Source organism: Cynara cardunculus (genome assembly GCF_001531365.2).
Source record: "Cynara cardunculus var. scolymus isolate 2C chromosome LG 13, CcrdV1, whole genome shotgun sequence".
NCBI lineage: Eukaryota > Viridiplantae > Streptophyta > Magnoliopsida > Asterales > Asteraceae > Cynara > Cynara cardunculus.
This window is the reverse complement of record NC_037540.1, coordinates 16,175,999-16,192,075: the sequence shown is the minus strand read 5'-3', so window position 1 is coordinate 16,192,075 and position 16,077 is coordinate 16,175,999. Positions and strand designations below refer to the sequence as shown.

At 37.2% G+C, this 16,077-nt stretch overlaps 3 protein-coding genes across 5 annotated transcripts; all 3 read right to left on the bottom strand.

Moving 5' to 3' along the window:
* Positions 1 to 720: 720 nt before the first annotated feature.
* Positions 721 to 9,296, bottom strand: LOC112525994 (protein FAR1-RELATED SEQUENCE 11-like). Of its 3 annotated transcripts, none has more exons than XM_025136340.1 (5): positions 9,176 to 9,296; positions 4,126 to 4,353; positions 3,013 to 4,014; positions 2,051 to 2,494; positions 721 to 1,683 (listed from the first exon to the last, which is right to left on the bottom strand). In XM_025136340.1, exons 3-5 carry the CDS (start codon positions 3,979 to 3,981, stop codon positions 823 to 825), a joined length of 2,274 nt encoding a protein of 757 aa, XP_024992108.1. In that variant the 5' UTR covers positions 3,982 to 4,014; positions 4,126 to 4,353; positions 9,176 to 9,296; the 3' UTR covers positions 721 to 822. The 3 variants fall into 3 exon arrangements, with proteins under 3 accessions (XP_024992108.1, XP_024992109.1, XP_024992110.1); XM_025136341.1 differs by having other exon boundaries at positions 4,126 to 4,251; XM_025136342.1 differs by lacking the exon at positions 4,126 to 4,353.
* A 1,178-nt stretch (positions 9,297 to 10,474) lies between these two features.
* Positions 10,475 to 11,299, bottom strand: LOC112524821. Its single transcript, XM_025134769.1, has one exon. It carries the CDS (start codon positions 11,297 to 11,299, stop codon positions 10,475 to 10,477), a length of 825 nt encoding a protein of 274 aa, XP_024990537.1.
* Positions 11,300 to 12,284: 985 nt separating this feature from the next.
* Positions 12,285 to 13,914, bottom strand: LOC112524820. Its single transcript, XM_025134768.1, has 2 exons — positions 13,629 to 13,914; positions 12,285 to 13,549 (listed from the first exon to the last, which is right to left on the bottom strand). The coding sequence occupies exons 1-2, from the start codon at positions 13,912 to 13,914 to the stop codon at positions 12,285 to 12,287; spliced, it is 1,551 nt and encodes a 516-aa protein (XP_024990536.1).
* Positions 13,915 to 16,077: the final 2,163 nt, after the last annotated feature.

Genomic DNA, 16,077 nt, shown 5'->3' with positions numbered 1-16,077 from the left:
TAATTCTCAAGTTTTATACGAATGCATGATGAAATAATGATGGATGATAAGATTATATATTGAAATGTATTATTTATGCATCCGCTTGCTTAAATTTCCTACTTAGATAGTTGGGTGTTAAAACATCATTCACCCAATGCTTTTCAAAAAAAGTACATTCAACCAACATTTTGAGATATCAAAGGGTTTTCAATGCTATCAAAGGTGAGACATGTGTCTAAATTTAATTTATTGTGTATAAATATTATATATTTAAAAAAAAATTAGGATTTAAGAAAATAAAATTGATTAAAATAGTCATTTCACCCATTCAAATTGGTCTCCTAGTCATTTCTCTCTCTGATTTACCTAAATGTTACTACGTCCACAATATTGCAGACCTGGCTAAAAACAGAAAAAAATTATCGGATTCAACCGAAGTTTACAATTGCGACAGCCAAGGTCCACAATTGCAACGGTGCCACTTGCTAAACTGGTGGAATTTGTATTTTTTTTTTGAGTCTTTTAGCCAGGTCCACAATATTGTGGACATAGTGATATTTTGATAAATCCACTAGGAGACCAATTTGAATAGCGCACCGCTAATGGCTTAAAAAAATCTATCAGAATGTCATATACTTGAAATAAATCTGGTAGATGGTGATTCTGTTCCAGATGCAACATGGCCAGCAACCTTAACCAAGAGTGTTCCTGTGATCACTCTATTCAACAACTGCATTCTAGTAATCAAACCAGACCTATCATTGCATTGATGAAAAAGACAGCGATTTCCAAGTATATTAATTTCAAAACAAAATAAAATTATACATCTAACCTTTACAACTATAAAAACCCTAGCCCATCTCCATTTATATCGTCACTTTCCATCAACGGGCACTCGTTAGAATCATGCCCAAACTGCCCACAGCAGGCCACAGAGCAACGCCTTCGCTTCCTTAAAGGATCCGACCTTCTCTCTTTCAGCTTCCCAATAGTTAAAGATTCATGAGGATTCCCAGTAAAGCTTTGAACAATACCATCAGAATCCTCGACTTCTGGAAGAATCAGCGAATCAGGAGGACTATGGTCGTAAGATAGATCGTTAACGCCGTTAGATGGTCCAGGAAATTCCTTCAGACGAGATAACACCAAGTTAATTTGACCACAAGCAAAGTTTAAGCGTTCATCTGTTTCCATGGATTCAGAAACTAGAGTTGAAACCATAGATTGTAACATCTGGATGTTTCCGGTAGGTTGGCCTGATGTAGGAATAAGGAGGGGTTTTGTGTAATTTGAAGGTGGAGAGAAAGAATCACGCCAACGGATGGGTAGGTATTGATATGGGATGTGAAAACAGTTGTTTGTTGATAGAACACGAAGAACGTGTCTACAAAGGATGCCTGAGAATTCAAAATCATGGCAGCTGCAGCTGATGAATTCATCGTGTGGGGCCCAAAGTACTTTGCACCCGCCGTTCATCTCGGTATGGTGTCTGACGATGAAGTAACTCTCATCTACCAATAGGGATGCGTATTGTGGGGCCAACACGAGTTGTTCTTGCAATTTGCAGAAGGCGTATGGGGTAAGAACGGTGGCAGCATGTGACTCTATAGGTGAACCTGTTTTAAGAGATACTTTCTGGTTTCTCCGAATCATCTTCTGTTTTGATGCAGCTTGGTCTTTAGCATCTATAACCGCTGCTACCTGGATACAACAGCATATGAATAAACCAAACCAAATGAGCCCACTATATCCCACCCGGAGGTGGGGTCCAGGTAATGTACACAGACTCAACCTCTACCCAAAAAAGCATACAACAACGTATGAATAAACCAAACCATACCAAACATGCCCAGTATACATTCAAAGATGGGGTTCGGGGGATGTAAGTAGACCTGACCTCTACCCAAAAGAGTATACAACAGCATATGAATAAACGAGCCAGTATATCCCACCCGGAGGTGGGGCCCGGGGGATGTACGCATCCTTGACCTCTACCCAAAAGAATATACAACAGCATATGGACGGAAGCCACAAAAAATATATTGAAAGGCCTAAAGTAGTACAATACCTGCTCCACGAAATTTTCAAGAACGGATTGTGCACTCAGAAACCGTTGGATGAAAACATTTATTGATTCTGGTTGAAAGGTACTTGTCATTCCAGCAAAGAAGTAACATCTCAAGAATGGCAGTGCCCAGAATGTACGTAGTGCATACAAGCTAACAATGTGCTTGTTTCCATGGAGTCCATAGGTATCAACCATCTCTCTCCACCCCAATTCGAATTCGTCAACCGAGTGCAGATTATAGAGTCCATGAAACTCAGCTTTCCACTGATCATATTGTGAGCCAAGAAGTAAAGAAAACCAATCTGAAAACTTTGAAATGATATGCCAAATGCAGAAGGCATGCTTGGTCCTAGGCATTTCAATAGCAAGTGCTTCTTTGAGCCACATGTTTTGGTCAGTCAATATTGTTTCAGGCGCCTTTCCATTCATGAATCCTAAAAACGTCTGTCACAAAAGGATAAAAGATAAAAATAAGAAAGTGGGAGACATATAATACAGTTGAAAAGATTTAGTAAAAGGATGAGAAAGTTTGTTGGTTCTGAAGTTAATCAAAACATTAAGTCATAGATTAGCATCCTGGATCATTAAAGATAATAAAACAACAGACTTGGTTCATCTGTTTTCATAAAGAACCCCCCCCCCCCCCCCAAAAAAAAAGGGGGAAGGGGGCTTCAAAAACGAAATTTTGGAAAGCATGATTTTGCAAGAAACGTTTGGTTCCAAAAGTTAGACATAGATGAAAGAGACTTGACTTATTTTCATGTTGAATTCTCTCTCTGATGGTTGAATGGGCGCTAAACATGCACCTTAAATTCAAAAGAAATTCCATAGTAATGAAATATATAGCAAAGTTTCAAAGGAAAAGCTGGAATTTGAACAGGAAGATATAAAGATTCAACTTACATAACACAAGGCATATGTAGATAGAAAAACCAAGAAAACAGGTTCATACAGATTCTCACCTTTATGGCCCAACAGAAAGACTGCATATTCTCATCCCGTAGAAGCACACAACTAAAGAAGCAGTTTGTCCCATAATTGTCAACTCCAAGCCAAATCCCTAGAAGCATATCATAAGCATCCAATCTATGCGTTGTGTCAAAAACCACAACGTCTCCGAAAGACTCAAAAGAACGAACTGATGAAGCATATGACCAGGCAATGTGCTCCAGACGGTTATTTGCATCTATCTTGAAGTTGTATTTGAAGTTTGGATCTTTATCCTTTTTGTCCTTACACATTTTCAGAAGATCAATAGCATCATTATCATGGTCTACATTTCTGAAAGATTGAAGTAAATTCCTCACATCAATTTCCGTGAATGGTAAACAACCAAGCTTCACGCCTTTCTCTAGTTCCATCAACCTTAGCATCTGTCGTACTGACATTCCAGCCTTTGCATACATACATATTCGGCTTTTGTCATCAGAGGACATGGTGCAGTAAGCAGGAAGCAGTTGCACATCGTGCGACTTCAAGAGCTCGTGGTTGTGGATGTTGCTAAAACCAGTGATACGCCATTCAGGAACATCAAAATCTGCCCTTTTCACAATTCGCATATATGCTTGACATCCACAACGCGATGACTTCCGGTTTCTTTGCACCTTCCCATCCTCTGATGGTTTTATTTGTGGATATCCACCACGGTGGCAGGTGAAATCCCTTCTTGTGATCCCCCTACCTACACCATCTTTACCACGAGTACGATGTCGGCGAATAGAGAAGCCACACTGCTTTGCAAAGCTACAGTAGAACTCATAAGCAGCATCCTGAGATACAAATCTTTGGCCAATAAAAGGCACAAGGTTAACAGAAGTTTGTCGAGACAGGATTGTGTCCTCAGGAATTTCCTCAATGGTGCCAATATCATCTGCTGATAAATCTGTACCGTTTTCGGATGTTTCTTTCAGCACGCTCATTATCTCAGGCATTGATTATGTTGAAAGCAACTTAAAGTACAGTCCCTACACATAAGAAAATTCATATAAGAGTATTAGAAGGTAATAGACTAGGAAAGATGACACAAAAAAGATCCTTGCAGTGGAAGATAATATATCAGCTACTGATCACATCACCTATTCCCTTGTAAGCCTTCATACATGAGGAACCCAGGGGAAGAACAAGAAAAGATGCAAGTAACCTCCCGCCTATTAAGGTCGCAATATGCTTGCGGTTGATTCCATCTCCATCCTTCCACACCACTACGATTCAACAGATATGACAATATAACCACAAAATTCTCCACCACCTTAGGCAAAAAAGCAGATACTCCAACACCCCACTACGTTGATCTTCTCTTTCATCTTTCACAGGTAAAATCACTAAGCTATTAGACTCCAGCATGAAGTTTTAGCAAATGGACATGAAAAGATAACCTTCATACCTTGAGATCAAAATCATATGCTGCCCAAGTATAGGGAGAAAGGAGCAAGGGTTTTACATGACTTGAACGTTAAATAAAGCAACAATGACATTCAAAAACACCATAGAAAAACAATGTGCGTGTGATGATATTAAGTATCCCATATGCATCTTGACCGCCTGTTAGTATAAGCTGCTCATAGAGCTCTAACAGTAAACTTTAACAGTCATTTAAAAAAAAGCCCAAAGAGAGGTTGGCATGTAACTGCAACAAGTGAGTAAACACGAATTATTAAAAAAACCTAGAGAGGGATGAATAAGTTATTTAATTTTTCTTTTTAATTCTTGACGAGATTTTGTTTGCAGAAATGAAAATACAATCAACACATAATCACAATGCAAATCATGCAAAAAAATGAAGAGTTGAGTGATAGAAAGATTTGCACCGTGATTGGTTCGAACAACTTGTCCTACACCCACTCCTCGAACAATCTTGAAAGGCTAATCCACTAGATAAACAACCATTTATGGCCGAACGATGGTTTTTAAAAGTGATTACTCTCACTCAACTCATGCTACGGCAAGTTGACAAACAATGTCAAATGGAACCATCTAATACATAGTCCACCACTAAGATTTTTATAATTATCAATCTATACACAATATATGTTCAGTTGATCTAAAACAACCACTAGTTGTTTACTACAGTATGAAATCATATTTGCTATCTAGTATGTTCTTCAATGATACAATTTTTATGTGTCAAGATAACTTGGTTATGATGATTTATGCTATACTATTAAATCATATGTTATTCATCATCCTATTGCATGATGGCACACCATGTGCTCCAAAAGGCTTAGATCTCATACTAGATCTCATACGTCTTATTTTAAACGTGTCAACTTTTATGACATGTATGAATTTAAAGCATAACATACATGTCTTGAATTATGTAGTCTGACTTATGCTTAAAATCAATTACTTATGTCCAATTGGTATGAGAAATCATTCATGAATCATGCATGTTCTATTGTCCAATTTTCTTGTGCCAAATCATTATTTCTTATTTCAAAAATTCATAGCACCTACTTGACGGATTTGGGTTACATATTTCTATTCAACAAGATTTGAACATCTTGATATTTACTTTCCTCGTACCTCATAATTAACATTTTGTCCATGTGGTTTGTTGAAACTCTGGATTTCGTCCCTTAACTTCATTTATTACATTTATATACTTACTGTTAGCATTTCATTTTGGTTTTCATCCCTCCTCCTAACGGCCATTTATCTTCTATCCATTAAGTGCCCTCATGTGCCCCTCACATGAGGGCAGTTTCGTCAGGTTCCTTCTTATAAATATCGTGGCATCATCAAGAACGTCGAAAACATTCAAGAGATATGAACATCTATAAGCCCAATAAAAAGATTGGTGCAAATACAAAACCAAACAAGATGAATATACACAACAAATTTGTGCAAATTAATTACCCATGCATTCTAAATCAAACTCCAGAAACAGTTGTTTGCTTGTACATTTTACATCATCTACTTGTACTTTCCAACAATCTTTTAGACAAGAAAAAATGGCACAATACAGAGGAGAGCAGTAGGGAAGGAAGGTCACCACAAGAGGCCATGAGATCGGAGGTACAGGAACCTCTGCCTCTACTAGAGCGTTGAAGATTAAGGCAGCAAAGATAAAAGGTAAATCGAAAATCCACTTGCATTAACCGAAATGAAACCACATGATTTTGCAAATATTACTGGTTTGAGGATGCTTACGGAGACGAGGGGTAAATCGAAACCCACTTCCACCACAAACTTTGTAAACTTAAACGTAATGGAACCTGTTGTAAAGCTTTGTAATTTTCTCATTCCCTTATTTATTTATAACACAACCTTTCCGTAACCTTCCTTAAATCTTTTCATAATCTTCCTTAACTTTTTTCATTACCCAACCTTTTTGTAACCTTAAACCTTTCGTAATTCATGACCTTCCTTAGACCTTGCATAAGCATCTTTGTAAAAGTTCCCTATAAAAAGTGTGTAGTCCTTGAACCTGAAGCTCGCGTTTTCTTCCATCCTCATAGCTACCAATGTCACCCCCTTTCACCATCACCTCATCGTCCTTAATTTCATCTAGGAGGGTTTGATTTAGTGTGGTGGTGGTTTGATTTACGATTTAGTTTTTTTCTTAAAATGTTGCATACCTTCCATTGGTTGTGCATATCTTACTTGTAATATGAAAATTATTTTATAAAAAAATGGAAAATATCAAAATGCCCTCACGTAGTCATGTGGGGACACTTAATATGTCACAGATAACGTCCGTAACACAGTGTCACCAATTCTAAGATGAAATGCAAACAGTAAGGTTAGATTTGTAATAAACGAAGCTGAAGAATAAAACCAATAAAACGAACAAACCACAGGGGCACTTTTTGTAATTTACTTAACATTTTTGTTAAGAAAGTAAAACAAATAGATAAAAGAAGTCAAGAATAACAATTTTTGAATTCCACAAAGAAGGAACCATGTCCACTCCATCAACAAACAAAAATTTAATATAGAAAGGAGATGGATGAACACAAAGCCAAAGTTGAACAAGTAAATGACCAAAATCGTTTCTTCTCATATATGGCTCTCAAACTTTTGGGAAATTATGCATATTCAGAGGGTCTTCTATTTGAAGGGGAGGTTATCATCAAACTGGAGTCGAAACATTTATTCAATGATTTAATTATTCTGATATTGATTCATAACTCACTTGGATCGTTTGTTAGTTTAATGTCAATGAAAAGTGAGTGTGGAAACACATTGTACATTGATAAAAGTGGTTTATATGTTTAACTTCATACTTGCTCTTTCCACTCGGACTGCCGTCTTAATCTCCCTTATATTTTTCTAAAAAATAAAGGGAGATGTATTTTTTTTCTGATTTTGACTAGGTTTGTCATCATCAAAGAGAGAGACATTGTTGATGCAAATATGGAACTTTGGATCTTATCCGAACTCATAATTTATACCCTCTTGTTTTAATGATTCACAATCCAGTTCTTTTATTACTAACAAGCATGCATTTCAATTTTTGTAACTTCAGTAGATAGGTTGAGCATAAAAAGAAGTTCTTGATGATTTTATTGATGCTCTGAGATCAACATTGGAAAGCATGCCAAATTTGTCGACATGTGACGAACTTTCAACCAAAGAACATCGAGAATCACTTGGAGTGTTTATCGTAGTAACATAAGTTCAAATGATCTCAAGTCTATATTGGGTCATTAATTACCAAATGATGTAATTTGAAAATAAATTGAATTACTTTCGTGGGATTTAAATTTTGGATAAAATTCAGTTTATACTTGGAAGGACAAAAAATTCAGCCACGGACATCCGTTGACTGCAAATGGTCAGGTTTCAAGAACAGCCTGGCAGGGACGTCCATGATGGCTTGGAAGAACGTTCATGGCATGCAACAACTGTCTATTTGTGTCAGATCAGTAAGATTTCTGCGGAAGACTCATAGTCATAGACGCTCATGCTTGGTTCATGAACATCTGTGGGTAGTCTAGAAATGTTTTCTTCCTTTCAAATACTCTGTTTTGTTGAATAGAGGACTTTCTGAGGACTACATTTTCTATCATCATTACTGGCAATCAATACTCAATATTGAGTATGTTTTAGATCACTTAAGGATACACTATGTATACATGGTAGTGGTAAACTATTATCTAGATGGTTAATTTGACATTATTATCAAACTGCTCTAGCATTAATTGATTGAGAGTTGAGTGATAGTACTCATTTACCTCTTAAGGTAGAAATTAATCAAAGCTTGGACTAGTAGATGGTTCATAGTATGTCCATGATATCCATTTCACTTGCGATCAAATATTTTTCACATCTAAACTAAACCCACAAGGGTTTTCATGCTACACATGTGGCCTCGCAAACTTGGTCAGGAGAACGGAACATGTATGACAAGCACACTGTTATCCACTAGGCACAACACAAAGTAAACCATTCATGGGGCAGGCCACGCAAAAGCATAAGCTTTACTGCAATAACATTATTAAGAGCAGTCAATGGGACTAAAATGAAGTTTGACAGGATCCCGGATTCATGGATCTCTCTGTTCGAGAAAAAAAAAAGAGGATCGAACCATCTCTTCTGACTCTTTTTCAAATTCGATAAATGTTTGTTGTTCGTATATTTCATTAGAGCAAGCACCAGAACATAAAAAGGTAGTAACATTATATTTGTATCTAGAATTTTGTTCATTCTTTGCTGAGGACGCAGCTAGCATCAATAGAAATTACCACGCCACTTGGATTTCAGTAAAGTTTTAACCTTATTGATATCAAGAGATGTTAGCATAAACCAAGTAAAGGGACCGTAGTTTTCAGAATAATCCAACGAATGCAATAGTCAAAACACCGGCTAGCACCACCAAATTGCATTATAGGGTTAAAGTAATGCACTAAAACCGTGGTATAAATAGGCTTCAAAGTTCAAACCCTAACTAATCAATATATCGTTTAACCTCGTCGTTTGATTATATGCAAATTATATAAGTTCGATTCACGAGTTTTTATGACCACATATAGTTCAACTAAGATGCTTCAGTCATCAGCTTTCGAACTGCAATACAAGATATCATAATTTTTTTTCACTAAAAAGGACCAAAATGGGGCACCATGAGTAGGGTTCTAGTGTTGCGATCACATAATTAGACTTAAAGGAAGTTGAAAGGCGTACCAAATGGAAGAAGATTAAGCTTTAAATCGCGTTTCCAACGGGGATCCTTCAGTCTAGACGATCTAAAGCTTCCATGAAAGAGGGGATTTTGGAATTCGGACGGAGCGCCGACCGGATGAAGTTGAAATCATTCCACATCTGCATTTTGAGGAAAAAAGGAATAAAAAACCTACAAAAAGGGGTGTTTGGAAATTATATGCTTAAAATCTTGATAAATAAATTTTTGAGTGAATTTCATTTTTGGTCATTATGCGACCTTTTTTTTTGAAAAAGGCTTGCGCCCCTATATATGTTCTATATTTAGCGGAGCGACTTGCCGAGTCTATAAAGCTTTTGACAACTATGTGGACCGATGGACATACGAGCCTTGATCGTTCAGTTTTGATCTCGAACTACAATATAGGTGGGAAAAGAGATATTCAGAAAAGTCGGATCGCTTAGCCATGCTTCATAATTGGAAAAACGATATCCCCCGAGCCAAGTGGAGCATGCATGAAGAAGTCAGACGCTTCTAAAAACAGGCAGATGAGACCAAATCGATAGACCTAGCTCCGCTGGAGAGGCCTCACCTGACCTAAAAAGTGCTAATTCGGTTCGGATAGACTTCATTCAAAACACACAATGTCGAAAAACTTCCCCTCACTTCTCTATCCATCAATTATAATCTGTTATAATATATAAATAAGAGTACATTTGTAAAAAATGATATATATATATATATACTAGTTGTATACCCGCGCAATGCGGCGGGATGTGAAATTTTGAAATGATATAAATGGGCATATCGATTACAGACAAAAATTTGTATTTGGTTTTATCAGGATATATATATTTGAAAAGATGTAAAAGGTTCTATCAAGATATATATTCAACTTCCCGCGCAATGCGGCATGATGTAAATGTTCTATTATATTCAATTTTTAAATATCATTTTTTTTGAAATAGTTGGTGGTTCACATCTGTATCAAATCTGAAAATGAAAAATTAATGCAATTTCTCATTCAGAAAGTCTAAAATTTATGTTTAAACAAAATATAAATTAGAATCATGTTTTTATCATACACAATCATCATTCAAAACTTCTTGATACACCACATTTGATGTGTAAACTCCTTCCTGGTTGAACTTTTTGGTAGGTTTCACTAATACCTTCGTATTACCATGTGATATCCCTCTGGACAATGCCACGTAAAGTTGGTCGTGCGAGAATACCGATTCTGGTAGATAAACACCTACCACCGGAATTGTTTGTCCTTGAGCTTTATTGATTGTCATGGCAAAACAAAGTCGAACGAGAAATTATTTTCTCTTTGATTTAAAGGGAAACATATCATCGTCAGACGGACATAGAGGAATTCTTGGTAAAAAAACCCTCTTACCAGCATGCTGACCAACAGCTATTTCTGCATTGATAGCATTCTGCTGAAAACCTCTACATATCAACCTCGTGCCGTTACACAATCCATTTGAGGGGTCGATATTCCGCAATAGTATTATCGGACATCCAATTTTAAGCCGGATGTAATGAGGGGTCAAACCGCTAACAGTCAGTGAGTTTAAGAACTCCATCGGATATAAATTATTCTTGTCATCTTCTGCTTCATCAAAACTGTAGTAAATTTTTTCCTCTCCACAGAATCTTTCAATCAACTGATCATTAATCTCGTCGACATGCTCATTTTTTGTTGTTAGTATCGCCCTTGAAATGATATAATCTGAAGCAGTCTCGCATGTTTGAAGAGAAGGAAATATTGCATCAATCAAAACATCCTTCGATTCATTTTTATTTGTGTAAGGAATGGCCATGTCATCAGGTATGCGAATGAAGTTTCCATCTACTGATTCTTCATCTCCATCGCCGACACGTAACAGAAAATCTAAAAACCATGGATCAGTAAGTGCTCTCATATTGATCGTTAACCACAACTTTTTAATCGAAGACCAAATAGGTGACATCCGTAAGCTTGAGTCTACAATCTGTGCTCGAGTGTCATGTCTCATTACTGGCAACACCTGTCTAAAATCACCTCCCATAATCATTATTTTCCCACCAAATGGAAGTCTCACCCCAGTGATGTCTTGCATTGTTCTATCGAGTGCCTCTACTGCCTGCCTCTTTGCCATTGATGCTTCATCCCAGATGATTATTTTTGTGACTCGAAGTAGTTGAGCAGTTCCGCTTTGTTTTTTTATATTGCACACTGAATTATTACTAAGAGTAAGGGGAATCTTGAATCAAGAGTGAGCTGTTCTCCCCCCTGGCATGTTGTTAGCGGCAGCACCGGATGAAGCGGTTGCGAGAGCAATAAGTCCACGGGAACGAACATTAGCAAGCAAAGCTCTATACAAAAATGTTTTTCCAGTTCCACCCGGTCCATCTACAAAAACACAGCTGGACAATCATTATCTACATGCCTCATGATCTCATCAAATGCATGTTTCTGGTCGGAATTTAGAGAGTTTCGAGCATTTAAGTCTTCGCCTTGCACAACTATGGAGTACTCCTCTTGTACCTCACGAAATCCTCGTGATTCTAAAGTGATAGCTGCATTTAAACTTGGAAGATCAAAATCATCGAGGTTTTTACCCATAGATTGTAAAAAGACGACGATGTCTGTAAGAACCATATTTCGGACTCCCTCAACATTTTCGTAGTCTCGTCTATAATCTTCAGAGAGTGAATCATAATGTTCATCCCATAACTTGCGAACATCTCCCGGCTCACAATAAATCAAGATCGTTGCGAATAATCGTCTAAGAGCATTGGGAAACTGAAATAAGGAGGCATCGGCAAGACAATGTGATAAATTATCATCGGTCTCTATTAAACCTCTCTCAAGTGTTGCTTTGCGAAATGTTGGATGTATTATGCCATTAACCGTGTAAAGATCTTCAAAGCACGTGGGCCCACTAATATGAGACAGAAGTAGGCGTAGATAATATCGTTCTCCTTCGGCAGGATTAGCATGAACCAATCGTCCTCTCATTGATCCATGTTTTCGAGGATTCCATTTACGTGAACTGGCATTCCATGTGTAATGTTTCGGAAAATCTTTGTATAAATATTGTCTCGCACTCATATCTRTTTTATTCCTCTCAAAAAATGCGGTTAACATTGAGCTCTTGTCTCTCTCTCTCTATCAACGATATCTGTCATTATATCATTCTCTCTGAACCTAACCAGCTGCTTATTCGGAAGATGGACCTGCAAAGCCATCACACAAGGGTGGATTTGAGAAAGTGGAAAGCTAAAAATCCTCCAAATTGCCTCAGGTGGCGAAACATATCGTGCATCTTGAAATCTCTTTATCTCATTGACAATGACCTCTTCTGTATCAGGATCGACATGAATAACCTGTTTGTCATGACCCTTGTAAACATATTTGAACACATACTTCACAGATATTATACTTGAGCAAACCTCAACATTGATGTGACAGTTAAACATCATTAGCAACTTTGGATTATATGGGACCACCCATCTATTATCAAGGATATTGCCCCGGACGTTCACCTCTATTCCATTGTTTCTCCTCCGATACATCGGATATGAGTTATCTGTCTGCATCGTCTTGTCGTTGGATTGTTGAAGATATCTAAAACGACATTTTCTCGGCTCACCTTCCATACAAGGGCTAGACGGTCGTAAATGGCCGTAAGGACCATGCATCATGTGCTTTATCACCAGCTCGTGCATTTCAGGATACTTTGTCGGGTCCAGGATTTCAGCACAAACTATATTGTCGTAATGGTATGGGTTTGTAATCTTGTGTTCCGGTTTCATTATCATGAGGATATGTGCATATGGCAAACCACGTTTTTGAAACTCGATGACATAAACATATGCCCTAACCTCGCCAAGGATGTGCTTCTTGAAGAGTTGATTTTTAAGATCCTCTAATTTGGCACGAAAAATTCTTGCAACAAGGTCCGGCCTATCTTGCGCGGTTTGACCAGGCAATAACTCTTTAAGGATTTCAGGCCACTTCGGATTACACGTCATGGTAAGGAATATATCGGGTTTTCCGTCATCTTGAACTAAAGTCATAGCATCCATAAATCTTCTTCGCATATCACATGGACCTCCAATAAAACTTGCATGAAGCACAACCCGTTGTCCAATTCTACTTGGTTGAACCTCACCGGCATTGACGCAATCCACAACACCTTGGTATAAGTATGATCTTATCTTCGTTTGATTCCTTTCAATAAAAGACAAACATGTAGTCTCTATCTTGATGTACATATCTACCACGAACTGTTGAAATAATCTTCCGCCTAATAGAATGACGTTATTACTCGACCGAATTTGGAACTTGTAACAATAATAATCTCGCATTGTTACAGTTTTCCTACACCTTCCTGAGTTAACCTCTGCATAGTATCGAATTTTGAATCATATAGATTAATAAATGAGTGAATAAGGTAAAATTATATGTGACAATGTTCATACCTTCATGATCTTCATCGAAGATTTCGTTGTCATTAACAATTTCATCGATGCACATTCCATGTCTGGGTATTCTAGCATGCCATCCAGACTCACCGTTGGGAAAAAACAAAGGATAAGACAAAGGATCATAGCAACCATAGTGATGTTCAATTTTTTTACTATAGTCAGACCTCCCATACACAACAATACTTCTCTTGTATGCAGTGATATTGTCATTGCCTTCCACCCAAATACCAGCAACCCGTAAAATGTTAGAATTTTCTTCAATACCATGCATATGATACATTTTATTATAAATGAGATAAAATAAGTACTTGTATTTCAACCTCAGATGTGGTCGGTCGGTTGTACACCCTCTGATCAAGTTCCACAGAAGCATTCAAAGTGACTCTATAATTATCGAGTGGTCCTAGCTCGGCAAGGCTTCGAAATGTTCTCACGTATGGATTTATAGAAAGAACACGAGTCAACATTTCAATGACGTTTCTATCAAGATTTGGCCATTGTAGTCTATGCGAAAGCTCAGATTCGGCATCATAAAAATAAAGTTGTAAGTACCGAGGGTGTCCATCCCTCGGAACTAACTGATCGATTCTATGATATATTCCCCCTTGAGCACGAAACGTATATACTCCAGATGTCATATTGCTCACTGTACTATCCAAAGTTACCCCCATTGACGTGAAGGAAAAGTTTGTGTTGTATGCACGAATATTGTGCCTAAACATTTCGCCTAACTCTGATTGCGTTGTAAATAAATTGTATAATTCTTCTGGAATGGGTGAGCATGCCAACTTTGTCTTTCCACTCATGCAACAAAAGGAGGGGAATTCAAATTCGAACCGCTTTGCTCCACAATGTTCACATGCATTTTGTTCCTTCAACACACGATGTTGTTTAGGGACACCATCATAAACAAAATTGTATGGATCCTCCTGTTGGATCTCAACATTTCTATTATTTTCCTTGTTTCGTTGATAATAGTTTTGGTTAGTAATTTTTCTCCTTTGAACGCCTAAGAAAGATATTTGGATACGACAAATAAATATTATTATTATAAAGAACTACGAAAGTCGAGTTCAAAAAGATTGAGTTCGAAAAGAAATACTAACTCATTGATTCTTGATTAACAGCTTCGTCAAAAAGAGGTAGCAATCTTCCATTCTTATTTATAACGCCTATGGAAAAAAACATGTCAATGAGTCTAAAGTTTATATGAACACCAAAGTTTCTAAAGTCTGTATAACCGGATGGTATTTACCGTTGACGTTTCGTTGATAATAGTTTCGATTAATAATTCTTCTCATTTGTGCAAAAGTTAGGTTACTGGTAGGAAAATAGAGAAGGTCCCTAAAAGTACTATGTGTATCTAAAAAGCATAAACATAGAAAAAGCTGTAAAGATTAGTTCAAATAGCTCTTTTCATCTTTATTACATAAACACATTGGCTAGAAGGTCCCTGAAAGTACTATGTAGTTCATATTTTATATTAATCAATAATTATATATTTATTTTTGCCACACACACACACATCTTTCAAAAAGTAAATGGTGGAGGTTGACAAACTTTCAATAAAAACAAAGCAGGTTGACAAACTTTCAATAAAAACAGACAGCAAGAAAAATGCATGGCCAATTGAAGTAATACGATATGTACACACACATAGAGATACGATATGTACCAAAGTTGAACGAACCAGCAAACAAACCCAAAACAGCAAACCCAAGTTGAACAAACCAACAAACAAACCCAAAACAGCAAAACCAAGTTGAACGAACCCAAAACAACAAATAAATGAAAGCGATAATGGGGAGCAATGTTACCTGAAATGCTTTCAAGTTGAACGATGCGGTGATGGAGAGCGAGTAATGACAAAGATGTAATGCAGCAGCCACTACTTAAAAGCACAAATATGTATAGCCAAGGATCAGGATATGAGCTAGATACATTAACATTTTGTTCACTGAATAGCAGTTCTTTTGGTAAACTGCAAGACTGAACTGCTAGGACAGAAATTAGTTTAGACCAACATAATCAATTAATTCTCATCTGCGCTGTGCTTAACACACCTTTTGGGCATAATGAACATTGAGGGAGTTGTTGGTCAGCAGTCAATTATGCATAATCATGCTTTACAACTTGTACATATGTGAAATGCTGCTTAAAGTGTTGTTGGGCAATGGTGCACAAATTATCAGCAGATTGCTGAAGCAGCTTTACAACTTCAACATCTGGTGATTGCTGCTTAAAATTGTTGAGTGATTACTGACCATCTTTTGCACATATGCATTCAGACTTCTTTTTTTTGAAAAAGGAAGTCTACACTTCACATATCGTTAACCGAGACTGAATTTATAAATACTTGTCAACTGGCATACCCCATTCTGTAGGGCCTAACCTTTTAGTAGCCTTGTTATTGGGCTTCATACACAGGTAGATTTACATGTTC

Coding starts and splice junctions, on each gene's coding strand:
- LOC112525994 (XM_025136340.1), bottom strand. CDS start 3,981: ATGCCTGAGATAATGAGCGTGCTGAAAGAAACATCCGAAAACGGTACA. Junction 2,495..3,012: donor CTTTCTGTTGGGCCATAAAG/GTGAGAATCTGT, acceptor CTTTTGTGACAG/ACGTTTTTAGGATTCATGAA. Junction 1,684..2,050: donor TTGAAAATTTCGTGGAGCAG/GTATTGTACTAC, acceptor TGTTGTATCCAG/GTAGCAGCGGTTATAGATGC.
- LOC112524821 (XM_025134769.1), bottom strand. CDS start 11,299: ATGGCAAAGAGGCAGGCAGTAGAGGCACTCGATAGAACAATGCAAGAC.
- LOC112524820 (XM_025134768.1), bottom strand. CDS start 13,914: ATGTATCATATGCATGGTATTGAAGAAAATTCTAACATTTTACGGGTT. Junction 13,550..13,628: donor CTTCGATGAAGATCATGAAG/GTATGAACATTG, acceptor GATACTATGCAG/AGGTTAACTCAGGAAGGTGT.